Source organism: Gopherus evgoodei, chromosome 6, assembly GCF_007399415.2.
Source record: "Gopherus evgoodei ecotype Sinaloan lineage chromosome 6, rGopEvg1_v1.p, whole genome shotgun sequence".
Classification (NCBI taxonomy): Eukaryota; Metazoa; Chordata; order Testudines; family Testudinidae; genus Gopherus; species Gopherus evgoodei.
In genome coordinates, this window is record NC_044327.1 from 79,792,225 (window position 1) to 79,808,764 (window position 16,540).

The 16,540-nt window shown below is 39.0% G+C and overlaps 1 protein-coding gene across 21 annotated transcripts in view; it reads left to right on the forward strand.

The window, feature by feature from the left end:
• MEF2C (myocyte enhancer factor 2C) overlaps window positions 1-16,540 on the forward strand; it is a 157,103-nt gene that overhangs the window by 109,804 nt on the left and 30,759 nt on the right. For 16 of the 21 annotated variants that reach the window (XM_030567804.1, XM_030567808.1, XM_030567807.1 and 13 more), the window contains 3 exons: window positions 5,300-5,443; window positions 12,429-12,615; window positions 13,854-13,901. In XM_030567804.1, coding sequence (XP_030423664.1) covers window positions 5,300-5,443; window positions 12,429-12,615; window positions 13,854-13,901 — 379 coding nt within the window. Of the gene's footprint in view, window positions 1-5,299; window positions 5,444-5,505; window positions 5,644-12,428; window positions 12,616-13,853; window positions 13,902-16,540 lie in introns of all 21 variants that reach the window. The other 5 variants (XM_030567815.1, XM_030567819.1, XM_030567817.1 and 2 more) reach the window with 1 other exon arrangement.

Genomic DNA, 16,540 nt, shown 5'->3' on the forward strand with positions numbered 1-16,540 from the left:
AGGTGGTTGGCGTATTGCTATGAAAAGAATGCTCATATGCATTAGTTTAAAAGAAGGGGACAGAGGATGTACGTAAAGACTAGACAATGGTTCGTCTTTGGCACGTAGGTGAAAATAACATAGTAAGAGTTTAATGTGTGGTTATTGAAATACAGCTATATTTGCATAGCTCTATAACTTGTTTCAAAGAGACCTTAAACCACACAAGCATTTTATAATTTATACCACAAAGGTGAGAAATTTTCCAGTTTGGGTGTTTGTATAAAGTTGTTTGTCTGGAGCAGATTAGGCGACAGTAAGAGTAATAGTGTGCTATTTGATTCTCCGAAACATACAATTAAAATACATTAGTGCCAGGATACTAGTTTCTATTCACTATTAAAAGAAAAAAAAAACCCAAATCCTACATAAATGAAACATAAAATTTGACATTTAGTCGCACAGAAGTTGGGGAATTCAGATGGACAGTTCCCTTAACCCTTTCTCTTTGTGCTTATCATTTCACTAATGTCTTTCATTACATAATTGCACCACAAATCGTATGGTATCAAAAATTTCATCATAATGTATATGAGAAAGGGGACTGAGTGAAGGTTGACTTCACTTTACATTTCCTGACAATGCTTCTGTTGCAATAGATGTTCAGATGAATCTAGCACATGGTTTAAATATGTGTGTCCTGTTCTTTCCAGAGCGTCCATGAGTGTAATTGGCCTTTTTGAAGTGGCTGTTTCAATAGGGCAGTTCAAAATATGAAAGCATTACAACTTATTACTTTCTACCTCTCCAGGTGGACTACATAGCCATCAGGAGCAGCAGAGGGTTCAAACCACTTGTCGCTGATAGCTTGAAGGTTTCCCATGGCCACATACAGGAAAGGGAGGGAAAATGAAGAGCACTCAGGTTGTTGTTTTTTTTCTGACAGCTCAATATAATTTACCAGAATTACAACTGGATGGGTAGTCCTGGTTAGTAATGGGAGTATCAGATAAGGAACACTGTGGGGGGCTCCTTTCAGAATGTATCACAGGAGTGGGAATTAGTGGGTTCTACATTTGGCCATTCTGGAGTCTTGCTTGTATGAGGGTTTAAATCCTTACACAGGAAGAGTCCATCATGGGAGCACTGTACTCAATATCACACAAAGGAAAGTGGCTGCTGGTCCAGTAGTAGATTAGTAGGTCATTGGGACCAGAGCAAAGAAATCAGCTGAATCTATATAGAAAAGCTGAATTGTTAGTTGCATAAAGTCAGGCCCTGTTACTTTTCATCCCTATCTTTCATGTAAAGTGTTTTCTCTGCAATTTGCATAGTTGACATAACAAGTGGAGCTTGGCTCTCTCCAGAACGAATGTATCTGCAGCATGTCAGGCCACAGAAGGCGGTGGATACTGGCTCCCCAGCACACTGTATTGAGAAGAAAAGTCCGTCCACTGCAGAAGGGTAAAAGAAAACAAAAAGCAATGCAAAAGAGAATTATGGAGCTGGCTGAAGGAGGGGAGCTCATGTACTTAAATCCACAACTCACTGTTCTGGCCTTCTTCTCTTCCCCTTCCAGCTAAATTAATGCTACTGCAGAATTATGAGAATCTTCCCTACTAGCATGTTGCTTTGTAAACTTTTAGGTTGTAGTGACTATGTGCTGCCCTAGTAGAGTAAGAACTGGCTGATAGTACAGTATTTTTTGAAACAGCTGTAAACTTGTAATGTAATGAAGGTAAAACTGTTTGTGCCACATTCACAGCATGGTAGTTAGCACAATGTCAGCACTTCCCTTTTCAGAAGTTTATAGTGCAGGGTTTAGACGAAATTGTTGTCATATGAGATTTCAGCCAAGGAAATTTTCCTTTAACAGTTTTGTTGTTAAAATGCCATGGTTGTTTTTCTGGATTATTGGAATGCAAACTAAAAGAGATGTTAATTGCTTGGGAAAAGTGGTGCTTCCATAGCACAAAATGACTTGTTTTCTTTTTTTAAATAATTTATAATTTTGTTTGGGATTCTCCGTAATATAATCCAATCTACGATTGTTTAATTTCATCCTATAAAAATTCCCTAAATGGAACTTGTGCAAACTAGCTAATCACCAGGATGATGTCAGAGGACTGGCCAATTTCCAGGGTTTGGGGAAGGATACTAGGGTTTAAAAAGAAAGCCTTTCAGTGGCCAGGTACCTTCCCTATATCTCATGTCATGCCTCTGGCCTGCTGTGAGTCCCAAATGGCCCCAATTATCCCATGTTGAGAACCATCCTCCCATTTTTAGTCTGTCCTTTTGGTATGTCTTTTCTCCCCCAGCTGCTGGGTTCAGCCCCCATACTCATGTCAAACAATAGCAGAGAGCAGGTGACAGAGTGGAGACTAGGGAAGAGAAGTTTACATGGAATCTAGAGCAGCTCTGCACTAGGAGGCTTGTTGGGAGATGCAGGAATTGGAATAAGATAAGTGGGTACCTGTCCAGAGATCATGAGAGGTGGGGGCTGGAAGGCGTACAGAGATGGTATATTTTTGGAGATGAGAAGAGAAAGAATGAATCAGAGCAGGAAAGAGAGTATTTCTTGTGTTGGGGAGCTTGAGACAATGGGAGAGCTGCTCAGGACCATTATTTTGTCTGGAGTACCACAGTGCAGAATGCTGAAGATGAGATTACTCACTCCTGATATATGTGTCTGTAGCTGCCTGCAGCTGTTGCCTCACACACTGCAAGCCATCAGAAGCAGCTTTCTTGTGGCTATGGACCTCTGGTGGCCCTGTCAGCCAGAGCTCCAGCCTAGCTGGCTAGGTTGCAGTCCTGTCTAGTTCTTTCACATCACAGGGCAGGATTTAGCCCTTAATTTATAAAAGACTAAAGTTTAATTTGTGGGGACTAGAGGCAAGAAGAGTTTGATGATCTTTGTCCAACCCATTATACAAAAACTTGTGCTTCAAGTGAGCGTTAGTGAAAATTTGTGGCCACCACTTTTCAGTCAGTTGTGATGGCTACTGTAACCCTCATGCACTGTGCCGCCTTTCAAATGTTAATGTTTTTTCTAAATGTTTTTTATTTTATATTATGAAAAAATTGAAATTATGATATTAGGCTGGAATCCACTCCCTTGACAAAGACTGGTGCAAGGCCCTTTATGCCAGTGACCCCACTCTTCCCTTACCCACTGTATTTTTACATTTGGAGATGGCGATGGAAAGGAAGCAGAATATTTCTGCTCACCATAGACATGAGCACCATGCCAGCTTTGAGTAAGCCAGCATGCAGAGGGCATTGGGGCTGAGTTGGGGAGGGGACACTAGTCTGAGCGCACATCTGATCACATGAAACCCCACAACAGGGGCACAGAGGGGTAGGGAACATTCTTCTAGCTGGGGAAGGCTGGATTATAGTCCCGAAGCCTGCTCGTCTGTTAAGGGTGGAATCTTGTCCCACCCATTGCCACTTGCAAAAAGAGCCTGATCACAAGTCACCTGAAGTCAATGGGAATCTTTTCATGACTTATATGGGCTTTGAATCAGGCCCAAAATCTGTTCACTTAGGCTTTGTGCAATGTCCATAGAGAACTGAATTTCACCCTTGGTGCTAAATATTCTATCCTAAGATCCTTATAGTGGATCTTGTCACCAGTACATTGCACATGTATAGAGAATTCCTGTTTTATATGAATAGCAGAGTCAAGACTCACTGTTCCACTCGGAAAGGAGAATTTCACTCTTAATGTCTCTAGTTATTTATAGTAAACACAGCAAACAACAAACATTTCAGTTTTTAGTCAATCCTTTTCCTTCCCATTGGCATGGCTCAGCTTCTTGTCAATGATAAGTTGGTGGTTTGATGGAGCTGGAAATGGCTGTAGGTCTCTGCTAAAATGCAATACAAGAACTCTGACCTTCTAAGACTGAGATATAATTATTATGAGAACCAAAATATAAAATAATGATCGATTCTAATAGCAGAGGGCAATACAGAAGGTAATAATGCACCAGGTCACTGCCATAGTCAAAAAGACTTCGCGAATTCTGACTGTTCCAGCTGGAGCAGAGATGAAGGCACTCTGAGAAACCAAAGAAAACAGTTGTTCCTGCAATGAGCATCCTCTCCTATCACATGGGTCAAGCTCAGAGCCAATTAGCGACATGAGAATACCAGGTGCCTCTCCCTCTCCCCCAAGGGACAGGTTTAAATTCAAAATGCACCACAAGTTGGTGCCTGATAATGTTTGTGGGTACCCAAATGAAAGATTTTTGCAAACCTTTTGCTCTAGGGACTGTTGAAGCAAAATCTGAGCAAACCTATGAAGGCTGGTTTTGTGTATTCTTGCTTTTGCAGTTCATATGGATCTGGTTCTGATATATTTTCAATTTAATCTGGCAAGAGACTCTTCCCTGATGATCCATGCAGGTCAACCAATTAACAAAAAATATCTGAGGCAAGGCATTCGTGCTAAATTGTTAGTTGCTGACTTGGTTGTGTAATGTTTGATGTTTTTTGTCTCCATTACTTAGCTCATTGATGATGTTCAGAGTTATGAAGGTTGCCTGGAGCGGCTGAACCTTAAACTCATATGTTTTGACTTTTCAGTCAGCATCTGTTTTAACAGCGTATTTCCCTGTATATTAAATTTCAAACTTCATATCAGTGACACTGTAATTAGAGTCAACAAAAAGCAAACATGATGCCTAGAAGCTCTCAATCAGAGCAGCATAAGCAATGTCCTCCTCCCCTTTGTCCTATCAAGAGTAAGGAGTGGCAGGGCACCATTAGTGTCATCCTTTATGTCAAATTCAAATCAAGGATTTAATTTAAATGCTCTTCCTTCTTCTGTCAAGATCATAGATTCTTAAATCCATGGGCAATGTTTGCATTTCTTCCTTCTGTTCCTTTTTTTTGAGGGGTAGGGGCAACATTGCAATACTCCAATTTAAATGTACTCTTGTTTCGATGTCTCTAGTCATACATTTGAAATGCATAAATATGTTATGTGTTGAAACTAACTGCACATTGTACATCTTAAATATGATCAGTTACAGTGGGAAGTATGTATTATAGCATAAGACACTTTATCAGATTGCTTATTCCCATAGTTTATAAACTGATTCTGATTTCAGAAGGAAGAAGTCAGAATGGTTGCCCGTTTGCCACTGGCAAGGGGAGCTCTATAGCGTTGACCTGGCTGATCTGTATTCACTTTCTTTGCCTAATGGCAAATGTAGCAGCCTCCAACTACGGGGCAGTTTGCAGCAATGTAACACCCCTGAATCTCTCTTGCTGCGTGTGTCAAGATTTGAACTTTCCAAATTATGTATTTCAGACATTGAGAAAGAAAGGACTTAATGGCTGTGACAGTCCAGACCCTGATGCAGACGATTCAGTAGGTCACAGCCCTGAGTCTGAGGACAAGTACAGGAAACTTAATGAAGATATTGATCTAATGATCAGCAGGCAAAGATTGTGTGTAAGTACTCTGAGCTCCTTTCATTTTTTTTTTACTTTTTGATATTTCTCTGAACCTGGCAGGCATTGAACAAGAAAGAAAACAAAGGCTGTGAAAGCCCCGATCCTGACTCCTCTTACGCTCTCACCCCACGCACTGAAGAAAAATACAAAAAAATTAATGAAGAATTTGATAATATGATCAAGAGCCATAAAATACCTGTAAGTACCAAAGGTTAGATGGCTGTCTGCTGATAACTGCTGCAGTAACATACCTTAACCCTTTCAGTTCTGAATTCTTATTGAGAGCATTTAAACTAGAAACAAGCTTTAATGGCCCTCCCATAAAATCAAATAGAAAAAAATCACAGACATATTTTTTCTCTTGAATTCTCTGCATTTGACACATAGTCAAAACCTCCTATAGGTGAAACCTACGGAAGGAAGTGAAATATACATATATACATTATATTCACTTGATTTACAGAACTGTTTACCACACCACTTGCCCAAATTATATCTAGAAAATAACGATGGAAATCTTTCTTTGTGGATAGGCTAACAAACCCGCAGAATACTTTCTGTGGTGATATAGAAAAAATGATGTAGAACTGAAATTCTTATATATATAGTAGCTAATGTATTTTGTACATGTCACTTCAGTTCTTAAGCCTCAATGCTAAATTCAATTACAGCACTGAAGGGTTACAGCTAATTGCTCGCTGCAGAGAAACAGCCTGCATGAGAGCCTAATGGTAGGATTCAGACATGTTTGTGTGCTGGGGTGATTTTACAGCTTTATCAGAAGATTTGCTTTGACCTCATCAGCATTTCTTTTAATGCTTTAACATGAGCTAAATTTTGTTTTAACCAAGTCAAAATTTCTAACAGTCAGTCATATGCCTTGCCAGATACGTAAGAGAAATAACTCTGCATGTGCTATTTTGTTTGTACACACATACAGAAAAAAAGTAAGTATTATAACTGTTTAATAACATTACACTGGTGATACAAACTGACAAAAGTTCAGAAATTCATGATTAAATCCAATATACCTTGTATAAGAAAGAGAAGCAAGCTGTATAAATAGAATAAAAGCGTATATAACTTAATGTACAGCCACATTTTTAGCCAGTTTCAAGCAAGCGTCTGAATTTGCACATCAGTGTTTGCACATACTGTTGATTGCACCTCCAAAAGTGAGCATGCAGCCATTTTGCATGTGCAAAACCTAAATGTGTACATGCAAATAGGAAGGCTGGATACCAATAGCTTTTTATGTCCCCCAAAGCATAGGCCTCTTTTGCAGTCACAATTTGTTGCACATGCAAAAGCTGATGTCCAAACTGAAGAGACATTTGTCCTTAAGAATTTTCTGATTCTTCTTTCACAACTTAAATATTGTTTCAATTACTTCTTGGATAAAGAGTTTTTCATATGAGTTAAGGAAAACTTGAATGAGCTGTTCTGGTATCTCTGGTAAAATCATGTTTTGGCAAATCTTTAGAAAATAAATATTTATCCAAGAGACCAGAATAGCTTTAAATTGAACAAATATTCATTTCGAACACATTGTTAAAAATGCTTAGCGTGTATGAAACATTTAATTGAATACATATACACTTTATATTTCCTTCCCTCCTTCCCCACCTTCCTATTTCCTCTCCTCTGTCTAATTCTGTTTGTCAGTAAGAGAGCTTTGATACTGCCACCATGATTTTGCTAAAAGACTTGACACAGATCTTTTTGGTAAAGTGATGGCTTCAATTTATTGAGTCAGTTATTAACTCAGATCTCTAGTCCTTTACCTGGTAAAAATCCTGTCCACTGCAGTCCCTTTCCCCTTTCAGATGATGGATACTAGTTGATCAAACCCCCAGGTGATAGAGGCCTTGATCCAGAAACCAAAATCCCTCAAGTAATTCACTCCTCATGTACAGAACTGAGTTTCACATGCTCCTTGAGAGGCAGTGATCTCATGTGCTACTTGGTTTTGTTATTCCAAAGCACTATATCTGTAACTGCTAAACTTTTTGAAATCCTAAAAAATTCACTCGTGGCTGGGTGTCGATCCTGGCAGCTTTTTAACTCTCTGCAAGCGTAGGCAACAGTGACCAAGAGAGATTCTCACTAAAGCAGGTAAAAACACAGGACAAAATTTTCTTACAAAAGTGTCACAAAAATTTTGTCTATTTTTTCATCAAAATTTTGAAGAAAAAATTTACCACCAGCTCTCTTCCTGCATTATAGTCCCAGCTCAGCCATTGACTACTTATTTGGCTAAACTTCTTTCTGCTGCAGTTTCCTAAACTGCATGTTGGATATAATATTACTTACCTACCTCCCGAAAATGTTGTGAGGTTCAGTTTATTAGTTTTTGTGAAATGCCTTTGAGATGGTCTGAGGAAAGATGCTATAGAATCGCAGGTGTTACCATGATTATATATATGGCAGGATTCTGACATGCCCTGATGTGGATGCTCAGGAGGAAGACCCTCAAAGAGTCTCACTCCTCCAGTGCACGCACTACACAAAGATCTGACACAGTTGCAGTCCTACAAGTCCAAGGATGGCTCCCTCTGTGCACACGAGGGACACCTCCTCTCCACAAATGATTCAATTCTCACCCTCCACACTGGTCGGCAGAGCAGCACCAGCATGCAGGAGATACATCCTCTGAAACAAAATAGCAGCAGACAGTCTTCCTTTGTGCAATGGGAAGTGCCATCCCACCCAGTGAAACCAATGTCTAACAGGCCTGATGGAGTTCATAGCTAATCCATAACAGAGATTTGTAAATATGAGGCCAGATCTTCAGCTGATGTAAATCAGCATAGTTCCAGGGAGTTCAATGGAGCTCCAGAAATTTCTATCAGCTGAGGAAGTGGCCCACAAAAGGCAAGCAGGAAGGTGGGAAAAGAAGCAAAACTAGGGGAGAATGGGTGGAAGGGGAGTGAAAACAAGTCAAACTTTTAATCATGGCTTAGAAAAATGTATGGTACAGGTTAGGCCTGCTCCTGGACTTGTAATTAAACAAAAATACTGCAGATGAAAAGAAACTTGGCTTTTCCTCTTAATGAAAAAGGCCAATAATATTTCCACAAAATATTTCGGGGATGAGTATTTATATGATTCTAAAACATCTGATGATAATTATATATTTATTTGTAGTTATTAGAAGAGTGCTGAAAGCATATGGGACAGAAATAGTCCACTAGAAAGCAGCTATGAATCTCTGTCTCTGAATGTGTGTAGTGCTAAGTCCTGGTTGAAACTGGCAAAAAAACATTAGCAAAATTTAGCACAAGAAATTGTGACCATAATTTCTAGCTCAGTGTGTGATTTCACCCATTTGAAATTTCACATCAAATTAACCCACAATTTGATTATGGAAAGAAGGCCGGGCAAAGTAGAGCAATATGCAAAAAGTCACCCACACGTTTGCAATATATCATACGCACAGATGCACATCAGTTCAGGCTGAAATAATGATACCATGCAATGTTCACCCCCTTGTTTCACCTCCAGAAGTGGTGTGAGGATCTGTACCAGGTCCGGCACAACCCAGTCAAGAAAATTTGTGACTGTAAACAGAAGTTTTAGGCAGCCAGAACCACAGAAACAAATTTGAAGCTGGTTGTTATTGGTTCTGCAGTGTAGTATTATACAGCCAGCCTTGATGCCCAGGAGGACCCCACAGTTTACCCAACTCATTATTGATTTTTATGTCCCATATATTTTGACTTCAGAAGGAATAAAACAAAATTCCAGCATTAACATAGCCAAACTGCATATAAAAGCACCAAATAAACAACCTAACCATTTCCAAACCGCATGCAAAATGTGCTGTAAACTAGCCCTACAGTATCCAAATTACATAAAAGCATGCTAAGCCAGCCGCAACATGTACATGCAGTAATGAGGGATATGAATTCTGCAGCGCATCTAAGAATGCCTTTAGAGAATGACAAAAGAGGACCTAATAATTGCTTTGGCAATGCTCATATGTTTCAGTGATAATTAGTCTGTACAGTAATATAGTAGCCATACTAATAGCAGCAGTCAGGATTGGGGACCCATTGTGCAGAACAGAGACAATCCCTGCCTTGAGGTGCTTGCATGGACACAAATGGACAAAGTGCAGGAGATGAGGATACAAGCAAATGAATCTGGTGAAGAATTGGCACAGTGTTGTTGGTCATATTTCTATCTGGGTGTTTCTTTTAATTGGGAGGAGAGATAGGGATTAAGGAGATAAGAAAGGAAAAAAGGGGAAGCGGAATGGACACTGCTCATTAGCTGTATAGCCATGATCAACAGCCTGTGCTTTGTCTGCATCATGGCAAAGGTGAAGCACACAGGATCATCCTGCATACACAGTGGGCAAAATTCTGAATTGGGGGAGGGCACATGCAAACCCATAAGCGTTGCTTGGCCCCTACAGAGCTGGAAAAGTGGGCAGATTGAGCCTGTAGGGGAATTGCCAAACCTCCTAAACATGCTGCCAGGATAGGGGGCTCCTAGTCAACTCATTAGGAGTAGGCTGGAAGTATAGCTAATGGATCCCCCTTGACAGGGATTCAGTGGGCCAAAACATTTTGGAAAGACAGCAGCCATCAATGCGACACATAGGCTGAAATAGCTGTTGAAGAGAGGCTAATCTTGCAGCCTAATGGCTTGCCTCTGCTGTGGAGGATGGATTCCATTTTAGGGAGTTCCCCATGCAAATTGCTGTTATTTTGGCTTTGTGCCAGGAGGGATGAATTTCACCCATTATGTTTCTAAACATATCTACCTACTTATATACTGTTTTGAATTACCTACTATGTATGTGTTTCCAAGGAATCGGTCATAACACACTCGAAAATGCTAATCTGTGTTGTGTGTGTTGAAAACTTCCTTTTGCAGAAAAATTTTACATGTAGGCAAAGTTTTGGTTATTAACATAACAATTCAGGTTAGGGTGCTGCACAGAGAAAGCACCTTGTCCCTAAAAATGATGCAAAGCACTCTAATGTATTTATCCGTTATCGTTTTCAGTATATATTTATTTTATTTCTTTTTTATTTATGGAATACAAGCTATCTAATATAATTCAGGGGCTGGATACAGAATGTAGTACAACATACAGTTTTACTTCTTGTCCACTAAACAAAAGGAGAAGGATATTCCTCAAAATAGTTCTCTCTTCCCCACAGACTTAAGCCACCTCACTGAACAAACTCTTCAGAAAATTGACCATTAGGGACAACAGACTTCAACTCTGTTGTAGCAAAGGGCACGTGAATTCCAGAGTCAAGGGCTCTCCACTGAAAATGCTCTGCCAGCTGGCCTAGACTCTTAATCTGGGGTCAGTTAGCTGGAGTACCCCAGCTGCCCTCAGCTGTCATGGCAGCATGAGGGGAGAGAAAGAGTCTTTTTCAAGCCAGGACCCTAACCACAGACAGTGTTAGAGAACAAAATTAACACCTTGAATTATATCTGGAGTCTGGAGGTACTCGTGTAACATGTCCTTTGCATCCTGCCCTGAACTGAAATCTTGCTGTGCACTATTATTCAGTGGTAAATAAAATGATTCCTGTATATTTAGGGCTGAATTATACTTCCCCTGCGAGGTGAGACAAGGGCAAAGGGAGCGTAAGGCAGCCATAATTTGACTGCTACTCTAGTACACAAAGCAGGGCATTTAGCTCGCACTGCCTGCAGAACTGAATAGCCAGCCCCAGAGGATGGTTTATGGGTGGGACATGGATCAGGCTATGTATCCCCTGTCCAGCACAACTGGATTGTTGCAGTATGGACATCTTTCATCACAGTGCCTCTAGGTCCCAGGTCTGTCCTACCAGCCCCAAGCATTCCCAGAACTTGAGTCAGACCCCCTCAAAATTCATGAGATTTAAAAAAAAACAACACGTTTGAGGTTCCGTTTAATTGCTTCTGGTTTTTGAACCTTTAAGGTGCACTCAGGTCACATTTTCAAGTTTTTCTCTGCAACCAAGAGGACTGAAAACTCGTTATTTTTTTAAGAAACAGAAGCTGGAATTCTCACATATTCACAGAATTCCAGAACCTTAGGGTTCAAGAAAACAAACAAGACCCCGGAGAAAATCGTGAGAATTGGCAGCACTAGATTGTGCCTTTTAAATGTCTAATAAATCCTCTTGGCACAGCCACTCAGGCACTGCACCTTGTCTCCTTCTTCCATGCTGTTTAGAGTCATAAGAGGCATAATTTGGCCGAAGTTGCTTCATTTAAAGGGATCCTTCAGGATGAAAATAACTATGTGTATGTATGTATATATGTGTGTGTATATATATATATGTTACTTTTAAATGAAGATAAAAGCATAATGAAAAGGCGCTACAAAAAAAGAACTGTCAGTTAAAGTTAAAGATCCTGGATATGTATATTTTACACTATGCTTTGATATGTCCTTGGGGAACACTTTGTTTCTTTAAAGCCCATTCCAGACTAAGGAAAAACTTTTTAAAAAGTAATTCAGTTGTTTGTGCCTTTAACATGATTCTGGTTGCTAAAGCAACGCATGCGGAAACTAAAGCTTTCTCCCTTGCATTGCATCCCTTCTCATTTTTCTCCATGCAATGAAGTCATCATAATCATGTACCTTTGATCTTACAGTCATCTGTGACACCAATTTAAGATATCACAAATGAACAATTATGACTTCACTGAATGGAACAGAAGGAAAATGAAGCCTAATGAAGAGGGGTTTTGTTTTAAACAAAGTGAAAAAAAAAAACCCTTCCAATACTCACAAAGAAGATGTACAAGCTGCAGGAAAGGAATATTGAATCATGATTTGTAAAGCCATTTGTAAAAGCCTTTCTTAGTGCCTTAAATTCTTCTCTTGATTGTTAAGGTGTTTTTTTTTTAATGTTTTAACCACCAGTTACAAAATATTTGAACTAAATATAGAGTAACTGTACTTGAAGACTGTTGTGCTTCTGTACTATTCTTGTCTTTGTTTCCCTTTTTCGCTTGTACAGGCTGTTCCACCACCCAACTTTGAGATGCCAGTTTCTATCCCAGTGTCCAACCACAACAGTTTGGTATACAGTAACCCAGTCAGCTCGCTGGGTAACCCCAACCTTTTGCCACTGGCCCACCCTTCTTTGCAGAGAAATAGCATGTCTCCTGGTGTGACACATCGGCCTCCAAGTGCAGGAAACACAGGTAGGCTCTGTTAAATCCCATTTCTTTCAATGTTCTTTATTATCAGAATACCAGCGCATCTTCTGTCACTTTAAACTATACTCAGAAAAGCAGGATTTTCTTTTACCAGTCATAACAGGTTGCCCAAAATTGCTGTGTTAAAAAATCAAAGAAAAAGCCTGAGAGGTTTCTAACCCAGATATATAAAATAAAATAAAGCCCTGAAAATAATGTCCTGGAAATATCTGAGTATTATTTAAGAATGAAGGAAATCAATAAAGGATGAAAGGCAGACAATTTGCTCTTACATAAAAAGGGAGCTGAACTATTTGTGTCATGCAGAAAGCCACTGCACTGTTTTTCATAAGCTTGAAAAATTAAGTCTGATCAGGGCAACCTTATCTTTGAAAGTAAAATAGGCCTCTAATACTTAAACAGTAGTTAAGAGGCTAACTACAAGATTTGTGATTCTGTATGTATTCATAAGATCATTGATTGGTAAATGGTAGGCCACCTCCAAGCTGAAGTGTATAAACAAAAGGTTGCTTTTCATGCTGGTGATGATTCAGGGTCACCTCTGAGCAGGATAAATGGGGATTAGGATCATTCACTCAGTCTGGCTGAAGCAACGTCAGCCTTAAGCATTCAGAGTTCAAAGAACCATACAAGGTCTCCAGCCAGAGGAAAAAATTAAATAAATAAATCTGCAGAACGAATGTCTGCAAGAAGAACAAGAATATTATAATCAACAGTTACACAAATGTATTACAATCATTCTTTAGCATTAATGTGTTCATAGAGCTACTTGCAATATGTCATTGCCTGGCACCAACCTGATGCAGAATTATCACCTTTGGTTTTTCTAATGTAATTAACAATGAAATAATGATTCTTTCAAATAATCCAGTATCATCAGACCAAGTCAGATTTTTTTAAAATAAAAGGATGCTGCTTAGACTATGTCAGCTTGAAAAAAATTCTGGAAAATGTCAGCTTCTTTAAAGTGTCAGCTACTCCACATATTTTTGTGTTTGCATGACATCATGACACAAATATTGTTAGCTGTAAAACCTTACAAAGAGCATTTTGCAGTTTTAAGATTATGGGCTTGATTCAACACCTGCTGAAGTCAATTAAAAGATGTTCAGTGGCATTGGAACGGTCATCTGAGAGAAAACATGTTAATATTGTTTAAAATGTTTGACCTTTGTGGTTTATTTTAGCCATTATCCTTTTGACTATTTTATTTGCACCCCTAGGTGGTCTGATGGGTGGGGACCTCACAACCGGTGCAGGCACCAGTGCAGGTAAAGAGAAGAGAATTTTATGTTGCGTAATATTATTTTGTATTATGCACCACAACAGATCATTACCACAGGCTTGGTCTTAAAATAACTGTATGCTTAGAACAGGACTTTCAAAAGAGCTCAGCCCTGCCAAGTCAATGGGAGTTCTACCATCAACTTCAATGGGAGCAAAATTAGGCCACCACTGAGAAAACCATACCCTTAATAGATTTCCATGTACAAAGTGTCCTCAAGCTTTTCCTTTTAACCAAAAGCCTTTCTGTAAAAATCTTTAGGCCCAATCACACAGCCCTTATTCTGCCAAATCTCCCTTTGAAGTCAAGGGGTGAAATTCCAATCCTATTGAAATCAATGGCAGTTTTGCCATTCACTTCAATGGGCCAGGATTTTGCCCAGTGAGTATAAACTTGAGTAAAGACTGTAGGACTGAGTCTCTTAAGAGGACCTAGATTCAAGAAAGCACTTAGGCACATGTTTCATTTTAATCATATGCATAACTCGACCCCTATTCAGCAAAGCACTTCAGCATGTGCTAAGTTAAACACTTGCCATATGTATTGATTTTGAGCTACAAAAATTGCAATGAAACAGCAGAAAATGAAACATTTACTTAATTGCTTTATAGAATCAAAGATTAACAGACAAGGAATTTTCAAAAGACTTTAGGAGACCCAGGCACAGAAAAACATTGGATTCAATTGATTTAAATTGGAGCTATGCTTGGTAAGGACTGCAATATCAAAGTGATGTTGCTTTTATGTTGTAGGAACTGCTCTTGGGCTCAGTAAATGCTGCAGTATACTACCAGGACAGCGATGCTGCATTATCATGTGTACCATACACCAGTGGTAGCAATACTTGGTGGTACATATTCTGAAGCTCTGCTCTCTTACACGATATCATTAGGGTACTTACCCAGGGTCCTAGATATAATATTTTGCTTTTGCCCCCCAACTTCTCCCAGCTTGCCTCAGACCACTCGTTTTTCTTTTTTTCTTTTTCATTTTGTTGCATACAAATATATCACAGATTTTGCATGCTGGATATGTTCTGAAATTGAAACAGCATAGCAGTGGACCAAGTAGGCATTTTCAACTGGCACTGTAGCTTGGAGAAGTCATTTTGTATTACCATATGACTACAGCATGCAGAACACATGAACATATGTCTCTTAGCCTTTAGTCTCTCCTATTCTCACAAATCCCATGCTAGAAAATTACAATTTTCTTATTATCTGTTGGTATTTTGCATAAATGCAGCTAAAGAAGAGTCTTTTTGGTGATGTTTGATGGTTTCATGTCATACTCTTTTTTGACCATGTACATAATTGAAGCTTCAGGCACCACAGCCATGAAACTGAGAGGAAGTTTGATTGCCCTATTAATGAGCTCCCTCTACTGACCTGTTAAGATATGTCATGGTAGCACCATCATTGGTTTGCCTGTTCTCTTCATTCTTACAAAGGTGCTGGGAAGCAGTAAGGAGGGCAGTGTTTCATTCTAAAAATGTTTGTGTCTACTAAAGTGATTGCTGTTCTACATGTATAGTTGGCTTTGTCATTCTTGGTGCCCATTAAAATCTATACACATTTTACTGTCTAAAGAAGACACACTCAACACTAAGTACAGGGACCATGCTTTCTTAATGTGTATTTTTCTTTTAAGTTAGGTATAATAAAGAGGACAGAATGACCCTTTGAGAATATAGATTGCTCATTCTATTATTACACACTTGGCTTTCAAGCAGTGTATCTCTGGGCTGGTCAATTGATTTAATTCTGTGTAAGAGGGACATTACCAGAAACGCCTCATAAATATTTAATTATATGAATAGTCTTTGTTCTTTATCTGGCAATAAGAGCCAAAAACACCAGTACAGATATGTGTTCCTCATGTCTTAAATGCAAAACAGTAGGCGGGATTTGATATAGCGCCGAAGGACAATGAGAGGTCATATATGGTTGAATCGTCTGCCTCAGTAACTTCATTCAACAATGCCACTATTTTGGAAAGCCTTCTCTCTCATAAGGGTACAGAAGAATAAACATAAAAAGTTCTCTTTGTTAACCATTTTTCAGACAAAACAGAGACCCCAGTGTTTTTTCCATTTGGCATCTTAGATGGGGGCACGATCATGTGGTTTAATTTGTTAGGATTCCTATTTCTTGCCAAATTAGAACTTTATGAATTTGCATTTTTTCTGCACCATCCAAAAATAGCATATATTCAAAATAATGCGCTCCAAGAAGAAGAGCTAAGTTGTTCAAAAGTTTAATTTCAGTCACTACAAAATGAAACTATTTTTGATTGGCAACAAAAAGGGCAGAAGTGTCTGGCATGACTCTAACAAATTACATGATAACTAGAAAATGGGAAACGGAAAAAGCTATGTAAGTTAGTTACATCCATGTTTTGAAAACTATGTTATTTTGGTGGTTTGGATTGTTATGTGTAATAACCCTAAAATCATCCATAGCTTTACCTTGTGAGTCAACCCAAGACATAAACTTAAGAAGGCTGACTACATTTTTATTATTCTGCACAATGTAATACCAATAGTGGTAGTTTTAAGCTAAAATCAAGATTACCATAGGTTTGTTAGAATAAATTTGTTCTTAGTCAAATTCTAGTGGGACAGTT